Source organism: Pelecanus crispus, chromosome Z (assembly GCF_030463565.1).
Source record: "Pelecanus crispus isolate bPelCri1 chromosome Z, bPelCri1.pri, whole genome shotgun sequence".
NCBI lineage: Eukaryota > Metazoa > Chordata > Aves > Pelecaniformes > Pelecanidae > Pelecanus > Pelecanus crispus.
Window position 1 is genome coordinate 58,010,354 of NC_134676.1, and position 26,043 is coordinate 58,036,396.

General features: G+C 41.6%; 1 protein-coding gene across 1 annotated transcript in view; it reads right to left on the reverse strand.

The window, feature by feature from the left end:
- SHB (SH2 domain containing adaptor protein B) overlaps positions 1–25,830 on the reverse strand; it is a 76,148-nt gene extending 50,318 nt beyond the window's left edge. Inside the window, exons 1-2 of the mRNA XM_075726855.1 lie at positions 25,234–25,830; positions 8,292–8,409 (exon numbers count right to left, since the gene is read on the reverse strand). Coding sequence (XP_075582970.1) covers positions 8,292–8,409; positions 25,234–25,815 — 700 coding nt within the window. The 5' untranslated portion in view covers positions 25,816–25,830. The remainder of the gene's footprint in view (positions 1–8,291; positions 8,410–25,233) is intronic.
- Positions 25,831–26,043: the final 213 nt, after the last annotated feature.

Here is a 26,043-nt window from a genome sequence, read left to right on the forward strand (position 1 = left end):
AGAATTTTTTTTCATTACATTCAGTTGGAACCTCTCATTTCAGTTTATGTTCAGTACCTTTCACCCTTTTCAGGCATGGAAAGGACAGATGGAACACTAATGAAATCAGAAGGAATCATAGTCTACAGAAGGTCTACAGAGGGTGTTGAAGTGGGAGGTGGGAGGGGAAGAAAAAAAGACTTTTAAATCTTGGCTTAAACCCATTCTGGACAATATGTTTGTACAGTGAAACTAAGCAACAAGATACTGTGCATGCAATTGATGCATTGAGTGGCAAGACACAGGGCCTGTCTCTTTCTTACTCCCACTCCAGACCAAGGTTGGGGGATGGTTACTTTTTTCAGGAAAAGGCCAATTTTACATTTACCCGGCTGTACAGAGTAGACATAAAGAGTTAGTTTTTTATTTTCACACATTTGTAAGCTGGTATGCACTATCCAGAGCAGCAAGCACTGCCATAATATTAAATATTAGAGAGAATGCCTTAAATTACTTTAGGGGAGGAAACATATTTAAACAAAGAGAAATGCTATTCATTTTATGCACAGATGGTTTCCACCCCCAGTTATGCATCTACTTATAGCAACCACAACACACCACAGTCTGTCCCACCATGAGAAATAAGACTATACATTCTGTCTTTATCATCTTGTACTCACTGATGGGGTGTGAAATGCTCCATGAAGACAGGTGGAGAAGTACTGATCATTGTGGCAGCTGGGCATGGATCTAAAGTGATAGTTTCACAGCATATGTGAGATCTATTGCTTTGCTCAGAGAGAAGGTAAGGAGATGTTGTGTTGAAGCAGATCCAGCATTATTTCAAACATGCCTCAATTCATGCACATCAAACCTAATGCAAAGGAAGAAGTCCTCTTCTATAATTGTCCCTACACAACTACTTTCCTTTAAATCATTGCTGAATAAAATCTCTGTCCAAATTTCTAATGAAGTAAGAAACAACTTGGAATAGAATGCTGAAGCCCAGGAGGTTCCTAACTAGCATTAATTCTAGCATACTTTAAAGAAGGAACACAGCTGTTCAGAATATATGTACAATCAGGCCAGCAGCAGGTGAGAGCCAACCTCTATATAAACACACACAGTAACACTAGCACTATGCTCCAAATGATGGGTATGCTCAGGACACATCAGAGTTCCCCTTCTTTGTCAGCTCTAGGAAGAGCTCCCCAAGATTTCCAGTGCAGTCCTTTAGAAAACTCCCAAAATTTAAAAAAAGCCATCTTGTTATCAGTCGCAAACTTACTTCTGTGTGCTATTGAACTTCTTCACATCTCATCCAGTGGCTCTCCACATTGTTAATGATGAGTTGGGAGTGCATACACATCAAATTTCAGGAGTGAAGAGTTACCTTGCATTTTTTCCCACTTTTTTTTAAGGAAAAAAGCTTAAAATTTTTTGTGATAGAATGACCAGCATGTAGCGTTATTCACATGATCTGGCAACAGGACAATGAATGTAAGAGTTCTAAGTGAGGAACCCATGATACCATATGAGATGGATTGATGATGGATAAATTCTCATTTTGGGCTGATTTGTAGTCATGACTAACTTAGTGTTAGATCATCTAATAGAATCTAGAATTGGAAGACACACAAATGTAGGAACAAGAGACGAAGCTTAAAGTCTTTTGAAAACTGTGCCAGCTAAGCTCAGTAGGCAAATGCACTGCCTCTTCTGTGTTGGCTACAGCTGTTTGCCATGTTCAAATACAAGCAGACAGCAAACCTTAAACAGAGCCAATACAGTGCTTAAAGATCACAGGTTGGCTTGCTAAGCTCAGTGACCTTCAATGTTCTTTCTAAATATCCCATGCTGTTTGTGCTAATCTATGTGGCCTAACACTTATCAAAGTAATTAACATTGCTCTTTTTACATTATTTGCAGTGGTAAACTCGGCACCAACAAGCAAGATGCCAGAGGCCACCTGGTAAAGGATTTTACAAGAACTGACTCACCACCATTGTGCTGTAGTGACTATTCAGATGAAGTTACATGTCTGAACAAAAAAACGGCCTCTCCAGTTACAAGGGAAACTGACACCCAAGACCTTTTGAAGTAGGTGCAGGTTCATGGGAATGCTGTTTTCCCCACACTCCCAGCACTTCTGTGATAGCTTGCAGCAAGACAGAGCTACTGCTCCCAGCATGTCCATGGGGAGCTCCCTGTTAAGGCAGGTGCACTGCTTTTGCTAGGCTGCCTGTCATGCATTAGAGATTTCATTGTGATTCAGGCAGACTCTTACCGCAGTCCCTAGAAAGAAGCAGTCAAGTACATGAAGGCATTTGCTCTTCTAGCACTGGTTGCACCTAGAGAGGAGGCTCAGCTTTCTGCATCCATGGGGAGGGAGGCAAAGCCCAAAATGCCTAGGTGTGAGCTAGTTAAACTTGCTCATTACTCTTCTACTGCATAGCCAGGATGATGTACATAGAGACAGGATGATAAATACACAGAAAAAGAAGGAAGGAAGGAGGATGCTGATTTTGTAAGCCTGTGAACAAAGCTGTGAATTTTCCTTTGGAATTCTCTCTAATATCCCCCTTGTTTAACATCAGAAGAGCTCCTGTTGATAGAATCCTCACATTTATTAAGGCCCCTCTGGATGGAGGCTCTGCCATCCTCATCAAGCACTCCCCTTAGTTTATGTTTGCCTTTGCTGAAAGTGCAGATGTGTAATCACTCATGTCATCAGTGTTGATGAATGCATTGAACATAGGCAAGACAACAGGTATCTCTGTGCCATGATTAAAATACTCTAGAGCATTCCTAGAAATAATTTACAGCTCTTCAGGTCCAGCACACAGATCCTTCTCCTGTACCAGTCACCCACCCCCAGAGCATGTACACAAGCTCGTCTGTTCAGTCTGCCATACACAGACCAGGCTTGTATGGGGAAGGACTTGTTCTTTTCAGATTTAACTACACCTGGGAGACTTGAATTCAGCTTTCCATTTATGGCCAGAAGCCCTTTTGCCACTTACTTAGATCTTCCAGTCTTCAAGATATACTGGCAGCATGCTGCTGTATTGATTCAGGACTGACTCAATGCACATCGAGCACTTCCCCTGATCTCATGGGTCAGCATATCCCACCTACAAGATCTAACATACCCTGGTCTCAGAACAACTGTGTGACTAGCCTCTTGTGAGAATTGCATCAATAACAAAACTGAATTCCTGCTTCCTCAAACACCTGCCTTTGTCCGAAGGAGATTTTTTTATGCCCTGGGTAGTCTCTAAAGTTACTCTGAACAGAAGAGAGGCATAGTGTATATTTTATCAATAGTGTTATGACAGCCTTCTGAAGACTGTTCACAACACAGCATTTGCTCCATGAGGATTACCACATGGCATGTTACATCTCAGGGAAAGTATTTACAGAAATGCTACCCATTGAAGTCTACAGAATTCTGAAATGCAAGAGGGGTTTCTCCCTGTCTATCATAACCCTGAGGCAGATGCATGATATGGAGGCCAGAACCCCATGCACAGGCCCTGGCACAGTGCTAGGTGATGCCTATAAAAGCAAAGGAAAAATATGGTGTACATTCAGACTTCCAGGCAGGGCACAGACCTGACGCACTTCTAGGCCTCAGAGAAATCAAGTCACCAATGTACCATAGGCTTACATCAGCTTTCAAACCATTGTCCTAACTCAAGGTCCTAGACTGCCCCAACTCTCCTTCACTACCTGTTCTAGAGCACAAAAACCACAGCTCCTGATCTGGAAAAGACAGCAGTGTTTTTGCCAACACACATCCGTCAAGGTAGGCATGCCCCTCAGATAATGCTTTTTACTTCCCGTTTCACAGACAGCCCCTCCCCCACCTCCAATTTTTGATAATGTGGTTCCAAATTAGTTTGAGACTTGAGCTGACCTTAATTTCACTATTGTTCAAGTAAATTGATTTTTATATTATAACATGTATCATGCTAGGCACCTTGTACGCAAAAAATTCTGAGTTGGCAGTAAGGGGCAATCTTCAAAGCCAAGCAGCAAGTTAAGAAGGGCAACAGATGCATCTATTATCTCATTCTTGTAGCCAGTATTCTTTATCATACCTTAAAAGGATACAGTTCTTTGTGCAACAACTTGGCTGACACTGTATCTCCATCTGAGTGATGATCCAAAACTATATCCTCCTCCAAAGGTGAGTTTTATATGCAGTCTATGATCCAGCACACAGATGGCTGTCACATAGACTGCTTTGATTTGGCATTTGATTGCAAATGTTTCATGCAGTCTGAGGACTTAATTCCTTCTGAGAGGCAGAGATATCTGGAAGAGCTGTCAACATGCACAGTTGTCAGGAGAAAGTGGAAAGGCACTATCCCTTCCAGCTCACAGACTGGGATAGGGCTTTATGACATTAAGGGGATTTTAAAGGGAAAAAAAAGATACCCACATTTTTATGCAGCATAGCTAGATACATGAATTGAGGGCACCTTTCCTCCTCTCAGGTAAGGGATTACCACAGAAAACAGACAGACCGCTCTCCAGTATTTAACATCCAATGCAGGCTGATGGGAGTAAATACTCAGGTGGAACCTAACTTCTCTTCCCCTAGCATTCCCTGAGAAGAATGGATGATGGAACAGCCTGGATGTTATGGGCACCACCACTCTGGCCTGACAGTATCTCAGCTATTCACTTCTGTTCAAATGCAGCATCTCCAGCCAATGCTCCTCTGGACAACTCTCTCTCAAGCATAAAGTACCTCCTACACCTGATCCAAGCAACGATGCTTGGTTACAGGCTTGGTAAGGCAGCACAGGCCTGCATCTGTGACGGGCCACATCTTATTGCAGCAGCTACAGACTGACGCTAGGGGAAAAATAAGAATTGAAACCTTGCATAAGAAAGCAGTGGAAACACCACACTTACAACACACTTAGATAGACAGTCTAGCCCTTGCAAAGGAACAGTGGGGATTTATACTGCTTTCCAAGGGAACAGAGTCCTTTCAGCTGTTAGACAGCTCAGATGTAAATCAGCACATGGGGTTGCAGCTTTATGAGGAACCCCAGTCACTTTATGTTATCTTGCATTGTTTCTTCTTTCCTCTTCTCTTTGCCTCCAATCCTTCCTTATCTATTTCTTGCTAGGATGTGGTTATCCAGGCAGTATCAGCAATGCCAGTATCTTCTTAGCAGGTTACTTTTTTCTCTGTGGTCCACTACTTCTTAGGATCCTTAGAAATCAGCATCACGTTAGCTATCTCTACTTGTTTTAATGCATGCATGCATGATAACAGCTAGGCCAGGATCTCACTCCATGCATAGTCCAGGATACAGTATGTCAGATATTAAGACCACAGAGAACTATCTTCATACATCTGAATTTACCCTGGGATATCCAATCCCCAAACAGGTTGGGGATAAGGCAAAGATACAATACTGTTCCTGTGGCTTTGGGTGCACACACACCCAAGCTGAGACTCACACTGTACAGCACACCAGCAACTGGATTCCCAGGGATTTTCTCTGAACCTCTCACACGGACTTCCTGAAGACAGGACAGAGACTTATGAATATCAGCACGGGCCAGCAGATGTGTTTGGCTGTCAGGAGATGACAGCTTCTTATAAACATGCATTCATTCTCAATATGCTCTACCTTAGCTTCAGGTCAAGTCTTTCCTTGAAAAGCCTTTCCAAACCTTGGTGTAAAGGCTGCTTCCCTTCAATCAACATAACCGCAAATCTGGGAAGACAGTATTTTTGGGGGACACTATCAGCAGAAGAAACTTCAAGCCTGATTAAACCCAATTCTAATCACAGAAAGCATGGAATCAGATAGACCATTCAGTAGTTTACTGAAATCACCAACTTCAAGGCGCCTTTTTTTTTTTTTTAAATTTAACATCAGCTGAGAACCAACTGCATCACAACTGCAAGCCCACAGATCTTTCAGGGAGGAAGAATAGGTTTTGAATGAAGACATTAGTTATTTCAGACATCATACATTTCTATTCAGGTGTAAGCTTAACTTCTTAAATTGTACTAATAGGGTCTTATTTCATACGGGCAATTGCTTTTGCCTAATCCTCTACTAACTCAAGGAGCATGCAGCATGCACAAAAACTTTAGGCTTCTATTTCAAACTAGCCCTTACACCTGGTTTCCAGAGTTGATCAAGAGTTAGGGTACATCTGTAAACAAGGAATAACTGACAAAAAGCTGTTTTGTTTTCTGTCTCTCCTAAAGAGCATTTTGCTGGGGTAGGCAGATTTCCCCTGTCTGGGATTAACCCATGTTAAATACAGTCAGAAGGACTTCACCAGATAAGTTAAGCTAAATGGACAGCCATATAACATTATTCTGTCCACCAGACAGCACAGCTAACAAACAAACATAGCAAACAAAGCAGTAAGCATTCTGAGTCCAACCAAACTGCAGTCCAAAGGTCTTGTTTAGAAGTAGTAGATACATAATAGAACTCACCTGGGAAATATAAACTGAATCTTTAAAAACTCTCCAAAAACATGCCTTTGGATTTTCATTTGTCAAGTAAAACGCAAAGGCAACATTTGTGTAATAGAAAAACGAAACATAAAACCACATGCTTGAATATAGGGGAATGTAACCTGACCTCACAGAAGTTTATGGGAAGACTTTCTCTATTTCTGCCAGCATTAGGACAAGATGACTGGAAAACAAATACCTGGATCTCAAAACACTAAACATCTTCAGGGAGATATCAAGCATCTTCTACTGGTTCAATGAAATGCATATTCAGAACACTTGCTATTATTATACTCAATTAAACCCCAGTTTCAAAAGTGCCTTTAGCATCTTCAAGAGCTCCTCATGTTTGTTTTATAACAACACATGGAGGAAATAAACAGCTTATCAGTTGCTCCAAACACGAATTTGGCAAAATGGTGTCTTGCAATTGCAACGGTACACAAATTTACTGTCTCTTACTTTAGCTAAGCCATTCAATATTGTCCACTAAACCATCCCATTTATTATGGCTGATCTGGAAAAGGAGATAGAATAAGCTCTTATCCTAAACAAAGGAAGAAAGAAATCAACACTGTAAACTTCATAGTTAAAATTACAAATGTTCATCACTGCTGTATAAAAAGCAAGAACTTATTGCGTCTAACTTGTTTTTCTGAGAAATTACCTAACTAGAATGAATAGATTTACACCAACAAGAAATAAAATTTCTCAGCCCCTCTATAAGACACAGAACACTTCCAAACAATATAGTCTACATGTAATTTCCTGTGTCTTTCTTCAGAAATGCTATTTAAGAAAAGAAAAATAGGAACACTTGCATGAAAAAAGGATCTTTGCATCCAACAGCCTCATCTTCCCCCACTGATTAATCTTTCCTGAGGGCCCAACACAGGAGCTGCCAATAGAAAAGGAAAGCATACAATCAACTTAACTGGGCACAAGAGTGAGTTTTACCTCATAATGAGAAAAAGAGGACCTGCTGTACAAATCCAAGAAGCGCACAATTGATCTGCACAAAGATGTGTGTTGACTGAGTCATATCACCATAAATTAAAACCATATGGCCCCATACCCCAGAAAAATTTACATACTGTACGGCTAACAAGTAGGAAATGGATGCAGATAATATGAGGAAAATACATGGACAATACAGTCGCATAATGCCAGGACAAGCAGCTCAGTCCAAACTCCTACAACAATACTACCATTAACCACCTTCCTACATGACAGAAAAGGAAGAACGCTACCAAAAATAGCAGTTAAAGGATCACCGGCATCCTAAAATGTCTCATTTTGACCACTGGTACAAAAAAAACATCAGAAAATTGAGGAAGGAAGGAAGGAATCTACACAAAATGTAGCTTTGCAGCCCTCCTACAACAGAAGGAAGACCCAGAAGTCTGAATCTGATTGAGGAAAAAAAGTCATAAGCAAATTGATCAACTGTTTTTAAGTGAACTAACACAATGTCGTATTTTGGCCATCCCTACTACGTACACAGATGACAGCCTTGACATTGCCCAGCTGAGCAATACACACTCCAACTCCCACTGCTCACATTTTCATCTTCCCACATGACAGTACAAAACATCTATATTCAATAGTGAGGTCCAGAGCAGTACTTTTAGATATCAAGGCATGTGCAGGCACATGAAAAACCTTCACAGCATTTACTGTTGACCACCTAAGCATCTTCAGAAACATGGTTTTCCATGCCAAAGGAGAGTTCTGTTTCATAGCAGCTGTAATATCCATGTGAACTGCCATGCAATTAAAGCTCACATGTGCAATTGTCTTTTCTTACCAGTCATTATTCTCTGGGCTTCATATGGTTCCATATAGCCAGTGTTCTCCCCTTTTCCCATTCTGTTCAACTCATTTTTGGCATCAAACGGATCTGAGTAGTCATCAGCTATCAATACCTGAAAGACAGGAAAGCAACTGTTACTAGAATCTCCAGTCAGAAGTGCAAACTAAAAGGCAGTAACACCCTACCAGCAAAAAAGCCAGTTCACACAGCTGCATCCTATGCCATCTTCAAAGCACAGTCTGACAAACACACAATTGCCACAAATCAGTTACTAAATGGTGCCGAAATAGAAGTGTGCTCCTGTTCATACCAGACACTTCACAAAGGTAGACTCTGTGTCAAAAGATTTCTGACTAGCGCAAGATATGGAATAATTGGGATGGACAAATTAGAAAGATCCAATCAGTCAGCACATTCAATCCAGTGCAATTCTTATCGGAGACGTTTGCTAATAGTCAGCAAACAAGCACATTTTCACATACCCTTACTTCACCCCCTCTGCTTTTTAGGTTTGTCAGCTACAACTGAAAATATTGCTAAAAATTTTTCAAATACTCAAAGGCTATTCTTTTGACTGCATTAATAAGAAGCTTTGTAATTTTAGTTCTCAGTTGAAAAGGAACAAGACACAAAACAAACTTCTTGTTTAAACTTAGTTCCTTGAACCCATCTGTGCCAATCTTTCTCTCAAAGGAACATTACATTTACCTGTGTTTTGTGAACTAGGATGAAAAGCAGCAAAAAGAAATTATCTGTCAGAAGAACAAGTTTCCTTCCTCCATTAGAAGACTAGAAAAACCTGAAGGTTAGAAAACGTTACCCCTTACTCTACATTACCATGCTCCCCTGACCCCTGCAAAATCATTGTATGCTGTGTAAGTCCCATTGGTTATATAGGCTTTTTAATCAGCTCATTAAAGTAACAGGAATCATTCCCCCCTGTTACTGAACAGGTAGAGTTAATCTTGGTTTCTAGAAGCTGACAAGGGGACCAGGGCAAAGAAAAATTCCTTATGTGAGAATTACTGCAGAGCACAGAGGCAAAAGGACAGGCAAAAGAGTCTGAAACAGAGAAAACAGAGGCAGACCTCAGCATCAGAATCCCCACTGAACCATAAAATAATTCAGGTGAGAAAGTACCCCTGGAGATCACACTGTTCCACCCCTCACTCAAAGCAGGGCAAGCCCAAAGGATTCTGCCCTGAAGGCTCACTCTCTTTAAGAGGGATTTTTTCAACCAAGACTCTTTCTGTCCCACCAGTTACTTTATATCTTTTAAGACCAGAACCAGTAAGACTGACAGCAGACTGCTATTCCAACAGCTTCAATATTTTCAACAATGAACTAGGAGTACATTGCCTGCTATGAGACTGAAGCTGCATCTACTTTTGTCCCCTGCTGCCAGCATACCCCACCAGACAGAGCAAAAAACAGGACACGCAAGCATTTCCAGATCAAGCACCTGTACAAATGCCACAGAGTAAATGAACGCTGTATTACAAAAGGCAGAGATCTCCTTTAAGATTAGGAAACAAAATATCTAACACACTTTGGAGTCACTACTCAGGTCCTGCAACATTGCCACACTGCATTTTTATATTACTTATTTTGCTTACCAAAAAAACCCCCAAAACAAAACAAAAAAAAAAGTCAACCAAGAAAACCTCACCACATTCCTCAGCATAAGCTCCAACCCTGGACTACAGACCACTCACAAGCACATCCCAAAGAAGGGACATTTTAGAAGATGTATTTCTTGTCACTGAACGCACAGATTCAGTCACAGGTTAAGAGCTGGGATACCAAAGCACCTGGGATTGATGTTTTAATTATAAACTAATTGTCTTTTCCTCCACTCAAATTTTAAAGTGACCAGAAGTTTCTGTTTGACCAGAAACCACCAGATTGAACATGGGTAATAGAGGAGGGAAAAAAGTTCTTTCTTTCACTTAGCGTCTGAAATTACTGCCTCATTATTGAGAAAAACAGTTAACCCAAAGGAAAAAGTACCCTCCCCCATGTCTGGCAACATATGTCCAAGCAGCAAATCAAGTAACAGCAGCTGCAGACACTTAAGACAAAGACAACAATGCATATCATGCATCAGTAATTTATCCCTGTCACAAAGACAGGTTTATCTGCAAAAGTGCTGCAGTTGAAATGCCCTCCATTTAGTCTTCTGATGCTATCCTGTCAAGAGCTTCTGGATGGCAGCATGGGCTCTGTGCTGCTCTCCTATTAAAAATGTTGACAAGTAATACTTGCCAATCCTTAGCATAACTGTACTAAAAGGTGAAACAGAAAGCAGTCTAACAGCTATTTGATATTTCTTCTTCTCCATTTGCCAAAAACATACTAGGAGGAAAATTATACATATAAAATGCTATCAAACAGGATAAAAATCAAGACTTATTTTCTTTAAGCATAATAGTAACATATTCAAGAGCTTACTGTACCTAATATGAACAGAAGGACTGAAGCAATTAACTTGTTTCTCAGAAGAGGTCTAACAAAGCAAAAGCTGCTTTTTAACAAGGCAATGAAAAAAATGTAAGGAGGTCCAAACCCACATTATTTCATTATTGTATTTATGATAATATTATATTACCTGTAAATCTGTACCAGATCACATTGAGGCTGGACATGTATCCACTATAGTAATCCCTAGAATGAAAACCTCCCCTAGCTTGGACAGTGGGTGTAAACTCCTCCTCTTCCGATGAATAATAATGTCACAAGCACTATGAGATTGTATACAGCTCATCATAACTATGTTTTCAATCAGATCACCTATCAAATTTGTCAGATTGGGCAAACCGGCTCTCCCAAACAACCACACCCCCCCCCCCCCCCAAAAAAAAACCCAACAAAAACCCCAAACAAATCCCAAACCCACTTTTCAGCACTCAGGCAGGCAGAAAGAGCAGTCTGCTTCACCTTCCTGAAGCATTCTATCTGTGTTTCCTTATTAAAAGTAGCTTTGCAGCACTGAGCTGTCAGAGGGCTCCCCAAGTGACTGTTACTGTTTCCATATATATTCAAATTTACTAATTCTCAGCCTAGATATATCAGCTAGCCAGTGCCAACATGTGATTTCTTCTACACTTGCTAACAGCTTCTAGGAAGGCTCAAGTTTTTCTACTTCTTTCAAAAAGAAGCCCTTATTCAAAAAGGCTTGAAAACCTCAAATGAGTATGCTTGTTAGTTCTATTAGAACATACCTATTGTAAATGTCTAAACTCCTTTTCACAATCCCATTATGGAAGGTTATTTCTCCTATTCTCAGATATCCCAGACAGAAAAAGGGTTCCTACTCTGCAAATCTTTGTGCCATCTCCCCAGCAATAACTTTTACCTTAGCAAGCTCATCTTCAAAGCCTATATGCAGTAGGTCAGACAAAGTACAGACAAAGTCTTTTGATGAACAACAGAGATTCTGAGAACAAGAGTTTTCTAGTCTTGGTACACATAATAAACAAAACACTTGCTGCATGCCAGAGGGTATGAGTTGTGGTGGTGCATCCCCCCCACCTTATTCCTCTTTCTGGTACACTGCTTTACAACCTCAGGAATTCCAGGCCATGGCCTCTGTGTAGCGAGTTAGTCAGTTAAGCGCCCCTTAGTTGTACCAGAAACTCCTACATGGCTGAAGCAGAGAGCAGTCCTGTCCTTGTCAAAATCTTTCTCTCCCAAGCGTAACCTAATTTTCTTTTATGCACTTCTTCTATGTACTAGATATACATATATATATACACACATTATCCTTATTCACATAAACCATTGACCAAGTCTGAGATTAAGAGTGGGCCCAGCTACACCTATACTGTCTCTAAGAAGGAGTTTAGAAAGCAAGGGGGTCTATTCTGAACCTCGTGACTCAACAGGAGGGTCTTCCTTATCCCCTACATATGCAATCCCTTTGTGAATCATTCCAACTCAGTATAATTTAATTTTCCTTTATGCACTCCTGTGTAGTATTAGAGTGAACCTTGCCATCTTTGAATCTGTAACTAAGTCACTGTTTTGATCAATTTTGTCTAATCATTTTGTTAATCACTGATGACTGAGTGCTATTAAAATATTACAACCAAATCCTGCAACTTGCTACAAGTAAATTCTAAACTGCTACTAAATCAAACTGTGTAAAGTCACTTATTCACAATAAATTGACATAATCAGCAGGATTCATTACATGAATACATTGTCCCCATACTCCTTTCATGCCATCCTCACAAAGCACAAGCTTGCCAATCTTACATGCAAGTTCTGTTCACAAGCTTATAAGTATCTCAGGTGCATCCCTTGCATGTGCAGTGAGGCTCTGCAGATCATAATCTTAATCACCTCCATGTCATGGGGATGAGAGCACCATGCTGTCACCTCTCCCCGACAGGCATGTAGGAGCAGGCCTTTCTGTGTGATAATCAAAGTGCCTCCATGTTCCCCAGGGCTCATCAATGTTCCAGACAGGGATATTTGTGTTGTGGTTTTTCTCCCAACTCAGCCACTGCCCAGCACACTGATCTCAGTCAGTCATTTGTTTTCTGTGGTCCAGAGGCCAAGGCCAGCACCGAAGATCCCAGCTTACAGCCTGTATGCAGTGCCCACATCTTGGGTTAAGTGCACTTGCAAGGCAAATGGCTACATTTTTTCAGCTGCCCCCCAAATTGATCTTTCATGCTAGTGACTGATGAAGATATGACAAGAAAGAGAAGGGAATGGATGCCATCCATCATCTACCAATGCATCGCTCCCAGAAGCCTCAACTAGTCAGGGTACACAGGATCCAATGCTGTACCTGCCACACCTGCCTTAGACACAGAGGAGTGGCAACATGCTGAGGTTTTGTAACTGCAGGCTAGAGAGGACATTTCACACACAGGGTCTGACCTTTGCAGCGGGACACAGTTAACTTGTGTCTCCTCTCTGCCAAATCTAGCCACCTTTCATGTGGGTCCTACCTGTCAAAATGAATCATGGTTATCAGGGAATCCCCAGAAGGCCTCAGGCAGCCATTCATATTCCAAATTCATGTCTCAACTAGCTATTGTTAAAGAACTGTGGCTTATCTCTTATCAGAATGCAAGATTATCAGAGTGAACTGTGAGCTCCTACAACTGCTGATTCCTGTTCTGTATAAGCCCATCCTATGGCACCCCATACACATATGATATTATTTTTCTATCCTGTAGATAGTAATAGTAACTTGAGGCATGAGTAACTTCAAGTGAAAAAAACTCCAAAACATAAATAGAAGTGCACTGATCAAAAGTAAGTGAAAGTTGTATTTGAGCTTCCACGATCAGAGAGAACAAAGATTTAGGGAACACTTACAGGAGTTCTCTCTAGCAGGTTGTCTGTTAAAACTCAAAGGCAAAAGAAAAGGAGTATAGCTCAGTTAAAAGGAAAGTTGACAAATTCAAAACCATAGCTCTAGCTAAAAAGCCAGTTAGCAGATACAAGACCAAAAAAACCCAACAACACCACCACCTCAAATTAAATACAAGTTGAGATTCTGGTTTACCCTTCTAATATATATTAACTAATGTGCACACTTCATTGTTGATGCATAGTCTTTGTTCTTCTGCAGTCTTAAAAAATAGCATTTAAGACCTACATCTATTATTACTATAAATACAAGTTTAAATGAGTATTTGCATATCCAAGAGCATGGTTTGCATATGCAGCCACAGGAAGAAAACAAAGAACATACCTAATAATAATAATTTTGCAGATAATTTTGCAGATACTTCCATCTGACTAAAAACCACTTTTTAATGGGAACAAACAAAAAAAGAAACCAATGAGAACTTACCACACTGAAATAAATGTAGTCTTTAGGGATAACCCCACTTTGAACTGAAAGGAAATACAAAAGATCTGTCCTTGAAACAGCAACTTCAGCACAGAACTGTTATTTGACTGATTTAGTGGCCATCATGATTAAGGATAAGCTATTCCAGAAGAATCCAAGAGGAATTACAGTAAATAACATGAAGTGAAAAAACAAAAGACCTCTCGTGGCAGCCAAACCTTTGGGACACTTACTACAGGAGACTATTTTGGGAGGAGATTTATTATTAAATCTTATGTATTATAAATATATTATTAATATATACTTAAAATTAAAATAAAGGCAGACCATATAGTCCTCTCTTGGCTTTTGTGACTGGCAGTTATGTCTACCAATATCACAGACAAGAACATGTGACTGTCAGCAGAGATACAGAAGACAAGAGAACTTAGAAACTGAAATTGTGTCAGAGAACACCATAGTTAACACATTTAACAGAATGCAATGAAAATTCCCCATCCTCTCTAAGAATTTATAGTCACAAAAGACCAGTCACCAGCTACAGTAAAATTCACTCTATATTAAGTGGTTTTTTGTTTTGTTTTGATTTTTTTTACAACAACTGTGTGAAATTTTTGACAAATACCAAATTCCTCTCCTTGTCCTCAAGTGACCTCCAGGGCTCACATGCCAAACATGCCCTAGGCAGATATGTCCTTAAAAATATAATATTTTCACTTAATGCTCAGACAACTGTACATCAGAAAGGTGAACCTTGATGAAGCCTGGATAAAGCCTGGATAAAGCTCAGCATGTATACAGAAGGACTCTGAAGTTTGGTCTGGATTTGTTTTCCAAATGAATAAAGACTTGCACTTATGCTTTCTTCCATGAAGTACTGAATTCAGGAACCTGTGGAGTAATCCTCCCCATAGCCTCAGTACCGCCTTTTTTCAAAATAAAGTTCACAGCCTTGGAAAACCTGCAAATACAGTGATCTGTACATGCTTGAATTCCCAAAATAGTCAGCAGAAGGATCAGGAAGAGTAAAAGAATGATTTTTAATATATTAATGAGTCAGAAATTTAGGTCATGATTCTAGAGGACTACTCTGCAGATGGAACTGTGTACAGAGCCTTTCTTTCTGCTCCTAAATTTGAGTGTTGGGAAGACCTGCATCAACTCTGCCCCTGGAAGAAATCACAGGCCTTATTCATAGCTTTGATTTCTGGAGAGGGATGCATTCCCTTTCCAAAATGTAACTGAAGCACAAATCAGGAAAGGTAGCTTCTAAATTTCTGAGACAGATGTGGACTGATAGTGAGGTGCTGGGGAAAAAAAAAAAAGGCAGTGTTTAATAACAGGGTTTCAAGAGCTACTCCCCCATAGACAAGGCTTAGTTTTCAGAGAAGATAAATTGCTCTTTGCAGTTTCTACAAGTCCACATGCTCACAGTGACAGGACCCAACTGCTAACCACTTCTTGTCGTCTTGCCTCCCCATTTCTCTCTCCTCTGCCCTTGATTCCCCAGGCAATAATTGCAGTTCCCCATGTGTGTCCCTACTTCACACAGGGCAATGCAGGCCACACAGATGCTACTGCTGAAAGCTTAAAAACAGAGTTCTACTTGCTTTCCCCTCATTAAGGAAAGGGTCCTTCCTTGACCCATCCACGCAACTATTTTAAATTTGAAAATACACACTCCAGCATCTGCCAATAGATCCAAGAGTTATGGAAGGATGGACAGACAAAGCAGTTAATAGGCATTGTTTCCTTCAGAAAACCAGGTAAAAAAAAGCCCAACAAGAACAAAAAAATTGTATCCCATGCATTGTTATTAGCAGAATATGTTTTGTAAAACAATTTTCTACACTTCGTGCACAATGCACAACTACTCCAAAACCACACCTTATGTCTGTTTCCTTGCCGATGGACTGTTTTACAGTAACATTTACAGAAACAGTGACATACCCAGGAAGATCTGTACCACAGTCCTTTTCCTATCACTAGAATCCACCGTATGCTATTTCAGCTGCCAGGTCTCATATTACTTCCTCCACCACAACACAGTGCCTAGCATACTGTTAGTCAAGGATACAATCACACTGACACAGGGCAGCAAAGGAATAAGAAGTCAAACCATATTCTTTGCCATGGGGCAGTTCTCTTCATCAACGTCTGAGAATCAGACACTATAACCAACTGCTGGTAGGCAAGAACATATACAAAGGTGCTTAGAGACACAGACATCTCTCCTATACCAAACAGTGTCAGTGAGCTTGGGGAGCAAAATAGCTTGTAAAAAAATATAGAATAGGCATTTCTTCAGTGATCCAAGCAAATACAATGGCAAACTAGCCACCAAAAGATCAGATTTCAAACCAGAAGTATACTAGCAAGCTTGATGGTTAAAAAGAGAAATACAGATGCACGCTTTTCCTTTCTAAATTTTCTCCTCATTTATCAGGCTAAATAAGCTCCAACACATGTTCTTACTGTGTCTAATTTCTCATTTAGAGTTAAAATGTCCTTTAAATCACAATAAACTGCAGAACCTTATTCTGTCTATAGAAGGTTTCACTTCCACATATACATTACATTAGAACAGTCATAATGCTAACACTTTGCTTGCAAGTTTGCCTTAAGTTATCCAACTTACAAAAGTGTAGAAAAGCGTAATATGGACCTCTTTCCTCATCTGAGCAGTTTTGAAGGAAAGGCTGCAGATCTGTGCTATCATACAATAGTAAGAAAGCTGGATATATGGTGGCCCAAATGTTGAAAACAGAATTGTATAATGCTGCTTTAGCTGTGCTTAGTGTCTCAGTGCTTCCATGTTCACATGCAGACTTAACTAATTCAGCTCCTTCACACATCCATGTGAAAATTCAGAGGACAATCTGTAGAAGCCAACATAATTCATTCTTTCTTGCTGATCAGCACCAGTATTCAGCCCTGCTTTGTGTCCTCACAATATGGTTCTCTCCCATTGACTCACCCAGCCATGCCCAACTGTATACACACGCACTTGATCTGAACAAAGGTCTATTCATTCTTCCATGCTTTTGCAGAAGAAGGTATGCTTGTATGCTTTAGAAACTATTGTCAGACTAACTCTACATTCACTTACTGCACAGATTCATCTATGGAAGGGGAAAAAGCTTGACAGAGCTATACCTTAGATCCTGCACTTAGTCCTTACAGGAATGCACTATATTAACATAAGTCTGTTGGCAACACTCAGGCTCCAGGGCGATTTTTGAACATCACATTTACATCAAGACTTAGGTTCCATGAGATCTCTGAAGACAATTAAACCACTTTTCTGCTCAAAGCAGGGGTAATATGAAAGCTAGACCAGGTTGTTCAGGGTCTTGTCTGCACAAGTTTTGAAAGTCTTCAAAGACCTCAAGGTCCACAACCTCTTTTCAGCAATATGCATGCTTATGTATATAAAATAACATGTAATAATGATAACTATGTATTTTATATATTTATCATGTTTTTGTATATTTACGTGCATACATATAATGTAGATTTCAGAACTTTACAAGCATTTCAACATATGTAACAAGAAAACCTAAATTTACCTAAATAAAACTGGTAGACTACAGCAATAGTTTGAGGTCAGACAGAAGATGCATAAACCAGAGAGACAGAAGATACGTAGACCAGAGGATGTGATTAAGTAGGCATTTGGATTCTATTCACAGATATTATGGTTCCCATGAAGATGGAAGACATGCAAGCACTACACTGATGGACTGCTCTGGACTCAGCTCAACAATTTAGAAAAATCCTTCTACAGGCAACATGTGGTATCCACCATGTAGTTTCCACCTGTTTCTAAAATCAGAACCTGTAAGGCAATAAATCTGCTGTTGGCATTTTGACTCTTTTCACCTGCCTTCTTTTGCCACCCATGCCAACTCCAACACTACATCCATTTTTAGGTAGGTTTTTTTTTTTTCTTTCACTATTCAATTTAGCCTTATCTAACATTTAGCTACTACATTGGGGCCACTTGTGACCTTTCTTTGAAGATTTAAGACTATCTTTTGTTGCTTTGGGTTTTATGGTTTTTTAAACCTTGCAAGATTAAAATAGCTCCTTAAATATCTCAGAAGAGCAGAGATCTGAATTCCAGGAGGGTAGTCAGTTCACACACACTCCTGCAGTTCCCTTCAGCACCCTTTAGTCCACAGTCATAAGGAAATACCACGTTATAAATCGCAAGTGGCTGAAGTCCCCCAGTGGTCACTATCACTCACACATAAAGCCTGTGAAACGCTTTGAAATTCTTTGGGAATACAGCCACTGATAACCCAATATCTAGTACTTTTGCAAAGCCATATGGAGGCAACACAAGAACTCAACTATTACTGTTTGACATCAATGTATGGATTTCAGCTACAGAAACAATGCAGCTCTGCAGGTTTTTTTAATCCTGACCAAACAGACTGTAGCTATTTTTAGAGTCAAATATTAACAAGCAGTTAACTTTAAGCTGGCCTTCCATCCCTCCAATGGAAAACATCCCAAGTACTTGCAGTCCACTGCAGCCATGAGTGCTTCTGTTAGTTTTTCAGCTAGAACTGAAAACTATGGTCAGGAAGTTGAAATGTCTGGCCTGGTAGATGAGAGGAGAACTGTGTATATTTTCTGCCTTGACTTCAGTAAGGCCTTTGACAATGTCTCCCGTAAGACCCTTGTGTACAAGCTGTTGATGTATAGGCTGCATGAGCAGATGGTGAAGTGGACTGAAATCTTGCTGAACAACGGGGTCCAGAGGGTCATGATCAGTGGCACAAAGTCTAGTTGGATTCCAGTGACTAGTGGTGTACCCCAGGGGCAGATACTGTGTCCAGCCGATGGTTGTTATGTTAAACATAACAACTTCATTAATGGTCTGGATGATGTGGGAAGAGTGTACCTTCAGACAACACCAAACTGGGAGCAGTGGCTGAGATACTAGTGAGTCATACTGTGACCTGGAGGACCTCTACAGCCTGGAGAAATGGGCCAACATGAGCCTCATGAAGTTAAACAAGAAGTGCAAAGTCCTGCACCTGGGGATGAGCAACCTCATGCACCAGCATATGTTGCGGGGCCACCCAGCTGGAAAGCAGCATTGCAGAAAAGGACCTGGAGGTTCTGGTAGACACCAAGTTGAATATGAGTCAGCAATGTGCCCTTGCTGCAAAGAAGGTGAATGGCATCCTGGGCTACATTAGGCAAAGCATTGCCAGCAGGTCAAGGGAGGTGATCCTTTCCCTCTCCTCAGCACTGGTGAAGCCACAGCTGGAGTGCTGGGTCCAGTTCTGGGATCACCAGTACAAGAGAGACACGGACATACTGGAATGAGTCCAGCAAAGGGCCACAAAGATGATGAAGGGAATGGAGTAGCTCACGTATGAGGAAAGGCTGAGCAAGCTGGGACTGTTCAGCCTAGACAAGAGGAAGCTCAGGGAGGATCTTATCAACATGTATAAATACCTGAATGGAGGGTGCAAAGAGGACAGAGCCAGCCTCTTTTCAGTAGTACACAGTGACAGAACAAGAAGCAATGGGCACAGACTAAAACACAAGAGCTTCCATCTGAACCTCAGGAAACACTTTTTCTGCTGTAAAGGTGACTGAACACTGGCACAGGTTGCCCAAAGACGTTGTGGAGTCTCCACCTTTGCAAATATTCAAAAGCTGTCTTGACATTGTCTTGGGCAAATGGCTCTGTGGCCCTGCTTGAGCAGCGCGGGGCTGAACAAGATGATCTCCAGAGGTCCCTCAACCATTCTGCAATTTTGTTATTCTGTCCTTGCAGTAAAGGCTAAGCTCCTGGTGCCAGTTTCAGTCATTACAAAATGTCTTTTGGTAACTATTTAAAAATGTGACTTTCAGTACAGATAGAGAGACAAAAGTTAAAGCACCAAGCTCAGGCTAGCTCTGCTCCAGAACACACACCAGCCACCTCTCATACCATAGGATGCTCAGAATACAGGTTGAAGAGACAGAAAAACACACATGCTAATTCTTGATGTGCGTTAATAGGACAGGGACACAACACCAAGATTGAAGTGTCTGTGACTACAGATGCAACCAAACAGATTACAGCTGGACAATGCAAGGAAAGACAAACACAGGAACTTTTAAAAAAGAAAGATGTGTCCCATCTGATGTTTTGCCTTGAAGTCTTAACCTCATACCTAATATCCTGTATCCTTCACCCTCTCAGTCCAAAAGGAATGAGCACTTTGTACCATGCAATGAGCTCAGAAATTAAGCACATGACAGCTCAGAGCCTGTGTTCCTAGGAGCAGTGTGGATCTCTTGGATTTGGGAAGGTAGCCTGGCAGAGAAACATGTTCATCTTGCATGCTCTCCTGTGAAGCAACAGACGGTACATATGAAAGAGTGGTGCAAGCATGTGTTCTTGCTCATTGAGGGCCAAGTAAGCGTGGTTCAGACATTAGATACACAGGTTGCATGGAAAAGGGTGGAAATAGGACAAAGGTCAACCACCCTGCCCAGTTCCCTTATGGGCATTTGCACTGCAGTATTAGCCTTTTTCAGAATAAGGCCATGTGGAACATGTTCAGTCACAGTCTCCCAGTAAATAGTTCAATAAGCACATCTTAGTTCAGAAACAGCAAGTCAGTCTTCTTGCTTGAATCCAGTAACTGAGGTACTTTCTTTCAACAGTTTGGATCTGTTTACTGCAAGGGTATACACATGATACACTCTTCCAGAAGACTACCACTCCCTCCCTCAATCTCCATGTGTCTAATTGCTTCATACTCCTTCCTGATAAGCCTTTCTTTGCTTGGATCTGTCTGTGTCCAAGAGTCTGAAAATCTCAATTGTTCCCAGAGCTGACACTGTTCCAAGCTGGGCAATACACTGCAGATGCCAGGCATACTTGCAACTGAACAGCCTACCACATCACTTCAAACAGCCCTAAAGTCACTAAGGCTCCACATGTTCAGGTAATAACTGAACGTCTTCCAATTCCTAAGACTGTGATAGTTCCTTAATCATAAGACTGACGTATGTGAAAAAATTCCAGCTGCATTATAGCTGCATGACAGCAACATGAGATACATGGAAAAAAATGCAATGTTTACTAAAAGCTACAGACATTAATAATGGTCCATGGAGCCTAAGTACTTTTATGGAAGACCTTAAAAGTTCAAACAGCATTTCCATAGTCTATTGCAATGTCAGAAAGGTACTGGTCTCTTACATAATGGGTGGAAAGCTTTCAAGGCAAGCAGGTTTAGCCCTCATGCTTAGCTAGTGGCCAGATCTCTGTTCCACACACTTCTGAGGTGGATCCCATGGAAACAAAGGGGTTTTTTTCTTATACAAGTGTAGAATTCACACGTAGACATTGTTTTCAGACCTTTGTAAATCAGGTCAGCAACTATGCTGCGCCAAACAGTTTCCTGTCCAATTGCTGCTGCCACACAACATTTACATGCTTTTGCACTGGATCAGCTCTGCCTGTGCAGAACTGAGCTATTTTCTACAGCATCAGATATGTCCTGTCCTGTGGAAATGGATCTTGTAACTTGCAGTGTCTTCTGCATGCAATATCCAGAACTGCTGCACAGTTCTGCCTCCACTGCACAGAGGGAGTGCAAAATGCTGCTTATTATTAAATAATTATTTTTTTAAGGACAGGTACACTACAATCCCAGCTTTTAAATCCTAAGAACTTCCAGCAACAGAGTATGATATGGTTGCTTTTTGAAGAGCATTTCAGGTTCTTCAGCTGCAAAGGCAGAGCAGAGAATGTTTAGGTTCAAAATTGTGTAATCGGTGAGAAAATACACAAAGTATCCTTTCACACAGACACTTTCCCCTCAACTGTTACTACTTTCACTACACACACCACACAACGCCAGATAGAGGAGAGTTGCTCAGGAAGACTTCAAGTCATTCTTTTAGATCCTCAATTCACCAGGTGGTTTTTCTGTTGAGTTGATGGTAAGCCAAGTCTTGCATTTATTCTTACACAAATACAGTAGCTGCCAGGTTGTTCCAACATATAGCCACACGTTGTTCCAGCTTGCCTACACTCATACGTCTGCCACAGGAGAGCTAAGCAGTTAACATCTCCCAGGCCAGCACTAAAGATTGAAGCCAGTAATTTCTTATCCTCCATACTGGAGGAACTGAGCTGCTTCTGCCATGAATTCTAACATAGTCTTCTCTCCCTTGTTTGAAGATGAGCATCACTATTAAAGCCCCAAAACCTGCCTGATTGTACTACCTATATAAAAAAATCCACCCACCAATTTGAAGTCAAAGACATCTGGCAACAGTAACTCTCCCTTGGGCATCTGTTATAAAGGTTAGTCACCTCACTATTAAAGATGCATAGCAATTTGAGTTTGTCTGCTTCAACTTTAGTTGCTACTTCTACCTCTACACATCAAAGCTTCCTGAACGCCAGATACATTACATCTCTGTGGTTACTTTTACAGCCTATGCTTGGAATCTTGCAAAATACAGTCATGCTTACCATTGTTTTTAATCTCCAACTCCTTTACTTCCTGAATCAGCTAGTCTATCATTTCTTCCTGGGAATTCCAAATAACCAGTGTGTCATTATTCATACTTTGCCATTTGTCCTTTATAAGTAACCACACCAAACAAGCACCTTCCTGAATGTCCTTCCCATTCAAGTAACTCAAGTTTAACACACAACTTAGGTCTTCAGCCAATTCTTTACTGATGACCAGTCACAAAAGTTATAAAATTGTTTATTGAATTTGTTGAAAACCATACCTCTCAATTCTCAGTTAACACAAAAAAAACCCCAGCACTCTATCCTTGTATGTGAAAAGGAAAAAACCAGAGGTGCTAGAATGGAACACAAGCATTTAGTTAACACTATTGGATCATTAAGCACTGACATATTTCTATGATGACAGACCTACATGGCAACCAGATCTTTTTTTCATTCCCTTACTAGCTTAAGCTATGCTACTCAGATTTTTTTTCCCCTCAATGTTTTTAACATATCTATCAACTCTTCTGAATGTCGGACCTCTAGCGTTTTTTTGATACCATCTTTACTGTCCCCTCCACTATATCTTTCTTACAGAAGTTTGTTTCCACTTGCTTTATTTGCCATTGAACTAGACACATTCTCTTAATTAAATTCCTCATTTTTTCTCCTCAGTGAATGACAGGTGTAGGAGAGAAGCAGTTCTCTGCTTGCCCACTATGACCACTGCTTACCAGGTTCACCTGTCAGGCTTTACATTTCAGGACTGTGAAATAAGAGAGATTTCATTTCCATTACTGGGAGGAAATAACACAATTGAACAACAGGCAAACTATGTAGCTCCTCACAACCAGATTCTGTTGTGGGTTGGGGCAGGCACACTTACCTTTTGAGGTGTAGGGACGATTTTATTTCTCAGACATGTTAAGATTTCCTGCTTGTCACATATAGTTCTCTCTCTCAAAAATAGAAAGAATGTGATTATGACATGAGTGTTCTGCATCTTTAAAAAAAAAAAAAAGTAGGCTGCTCATTCAAAACAAGTTTTAGAACCTTCAACAAGGCCTTGGGAGAAGCATACAGATTTATGACCACACAAGGTAGCAGGTTACCTAGCAACAGATGTATTTTGTGCTTCTCAAATTGCTTTAGTAGGGTCTAAAATTGAAAGATAATGTAAAAAAAAAAAAATCATGCCCCACTCAAAAAAAAAAAAAAAAAAAAAAAAAAAAGAATAGCAGTTGCACTTGGAAGCATTTTGACCCAAGCAGTTATTTCCTCTGAAGTACAAAGTTGCTGAGTATTTGCCTAAAAGCAGATACATGGTATCAACACAGGCAATTGAAAGAAAGCTGAATATACTGAGACTGTAACATAGTCAGACTCTAACTTCAGTTGTTCACTTCCACAAAAGAAGTTGCTTCCAGTTGGGAACTACAGCTAATATTACATACAGTGTAATAAATGCTAGACTTTTAATCTTCTATCATCACCGTTGCAAGCTGATTTATTTAGAATTCCACCTGGACAGGATACAATTTATCAAGTTGTCATGGAAATGTGTCACCACTCAATGCAATCATGTTACATATTTAAACAAGTACACAAAGATAATTTAAATTGATAACATTCAGCACATACTTAGAATTCCTGTGATGTGACTATTACACTCAAATTGTAAATGCCAATTTACAAAATGGAGAAATACTAATTTCCAACACATGAAAAAAACTAAACTATACTTACAGGACCAAAAGAGGTGGGGGGATATGTGCTGTGCTTACAAAATAATTAACGCTACTTCACTCTGCCAAGCTTTCCCAGCTGTAATCTGAGTTCCTGAGCCTACCACTTTCTAGTGCTGTGTCTACAGCATTTTGTTAATATTTGTAGAGAACGACCAGTAAAAGATGGGAGAACATTTGCAACTGAGCCAGAAGCTATAGAGTTTTTTTCAGGTACCTGGCAGTTGGAAACACAGTTATGATGCTGTTGTAACACAGGACTTTGAACTACTTCACCTTTGACACTGAACTAGGAGGCAAAGAAGTTACTACACTGAACTAGGAGGCAACGAAGTTACTACTGAACACATGACAAACTGTCTCCTTAAAAACAGGCAGTCAGGCATGGCATCAGATTTTTTTTTTTTTTAATTTTTTATATATGACTGCTCCATACCACATGCAATGGGGCTGAGGCCACAACTTTAGGGCACATGCATGGGGCTTCTCAAGTGACTCTAGGGCTCTCCAAGCACCCCCTCAAAGACTGACATCCTGTTCCACAGGAGCATGCCAACCCAAGAGCCTTAGCACCTGTCATGAGGTTGGCAGTGCACTGTGCCCCAGAGCAGGGCTGGCACACCAGCAAACCTGCCCCATCAGAAGGGAGGCGAGTTTGAAAGGACAGGGCACCACCACTTCATGTGCCAGCCTTGCACACACCCTGCCTGCCCTGAGATATTAAAAAGGGCCAGGCCACCCAGTGAAGCATGGTGGAGAGCAGTGGCTGCTCCAGATGCATTCAGAGAGGAGCTAGTCCCCTCACCAAAAATCCTTCCGGGGACTGATAGAGGCCCAGTCCTACTACCTAGCCCATGGGGGTAGGAACAGGAGCACAACACTTACCTTATCTTTCATGGCAGAGGGGACAGAGCTCACCATCTGCTTGGAGCCCTTGTTGAGCTTCTTGCCTGCACCATCTCTGCCACCGCCACTCTCAACCTTGATAAGCCGGTGCTTGGGGGAGATGTACTTCACGTCGGGCGGCGTCACCGGGCGGCGCTCACTGTGGCTGCGAAAGAGGTGTGGGGAACCAGCTGTGCAGGTGGCAGGGGGTGCGGCACAGCACGACGAGGAGGAGAAAGCCTTGGAGACCACCTCACCCAGGTCCTCGGGCACGGAGTAGTCCGGGCGGCACATGGCGCGCAACTTGCGCAGGGACGAGCCGGGCCCACTGTAGGGGTCCTCGAAGTCGCGGTCTTTCTGGGCGCGGTAGGCGCGGAGCAGATCACTGGTGTCGTCGCGCAGGCAGCGGTGCGGAAAGCCGGGCGACGTGTGGTGGTGAAGGTGGCGGTGCGGGGGCCCGTCGGGGCGGGGCGCGCTGCCAGCACCGTTGCGTTTCTCTCTGTAGTCGGGCCGCGGAGGCTGCGGGGGACTCTTGGTCTTGTTATTGCCCAGGCTGAAATACTTATTCAGCCATTTGGCCATCGTCTCTCCAGGCCGCGGCCTCTCAGCACCACGCGCTGCCCCCGGCGCCCCGCGCCCCTGCCCTGCTCACAGCCCGCATGGAGAAGAAGGGTGGCGGGGCGGGCCAGCCGCCCCCCTCCGCGCACACGCCGCTCGTCCGCTGACAACGACTGGAAGGGCCCCGCTTAGGCCCCCGACTTCCCGGTGGGACAGAACCGTTCCCGGCCCGAGCCAGCCGCTCGTCGCAGC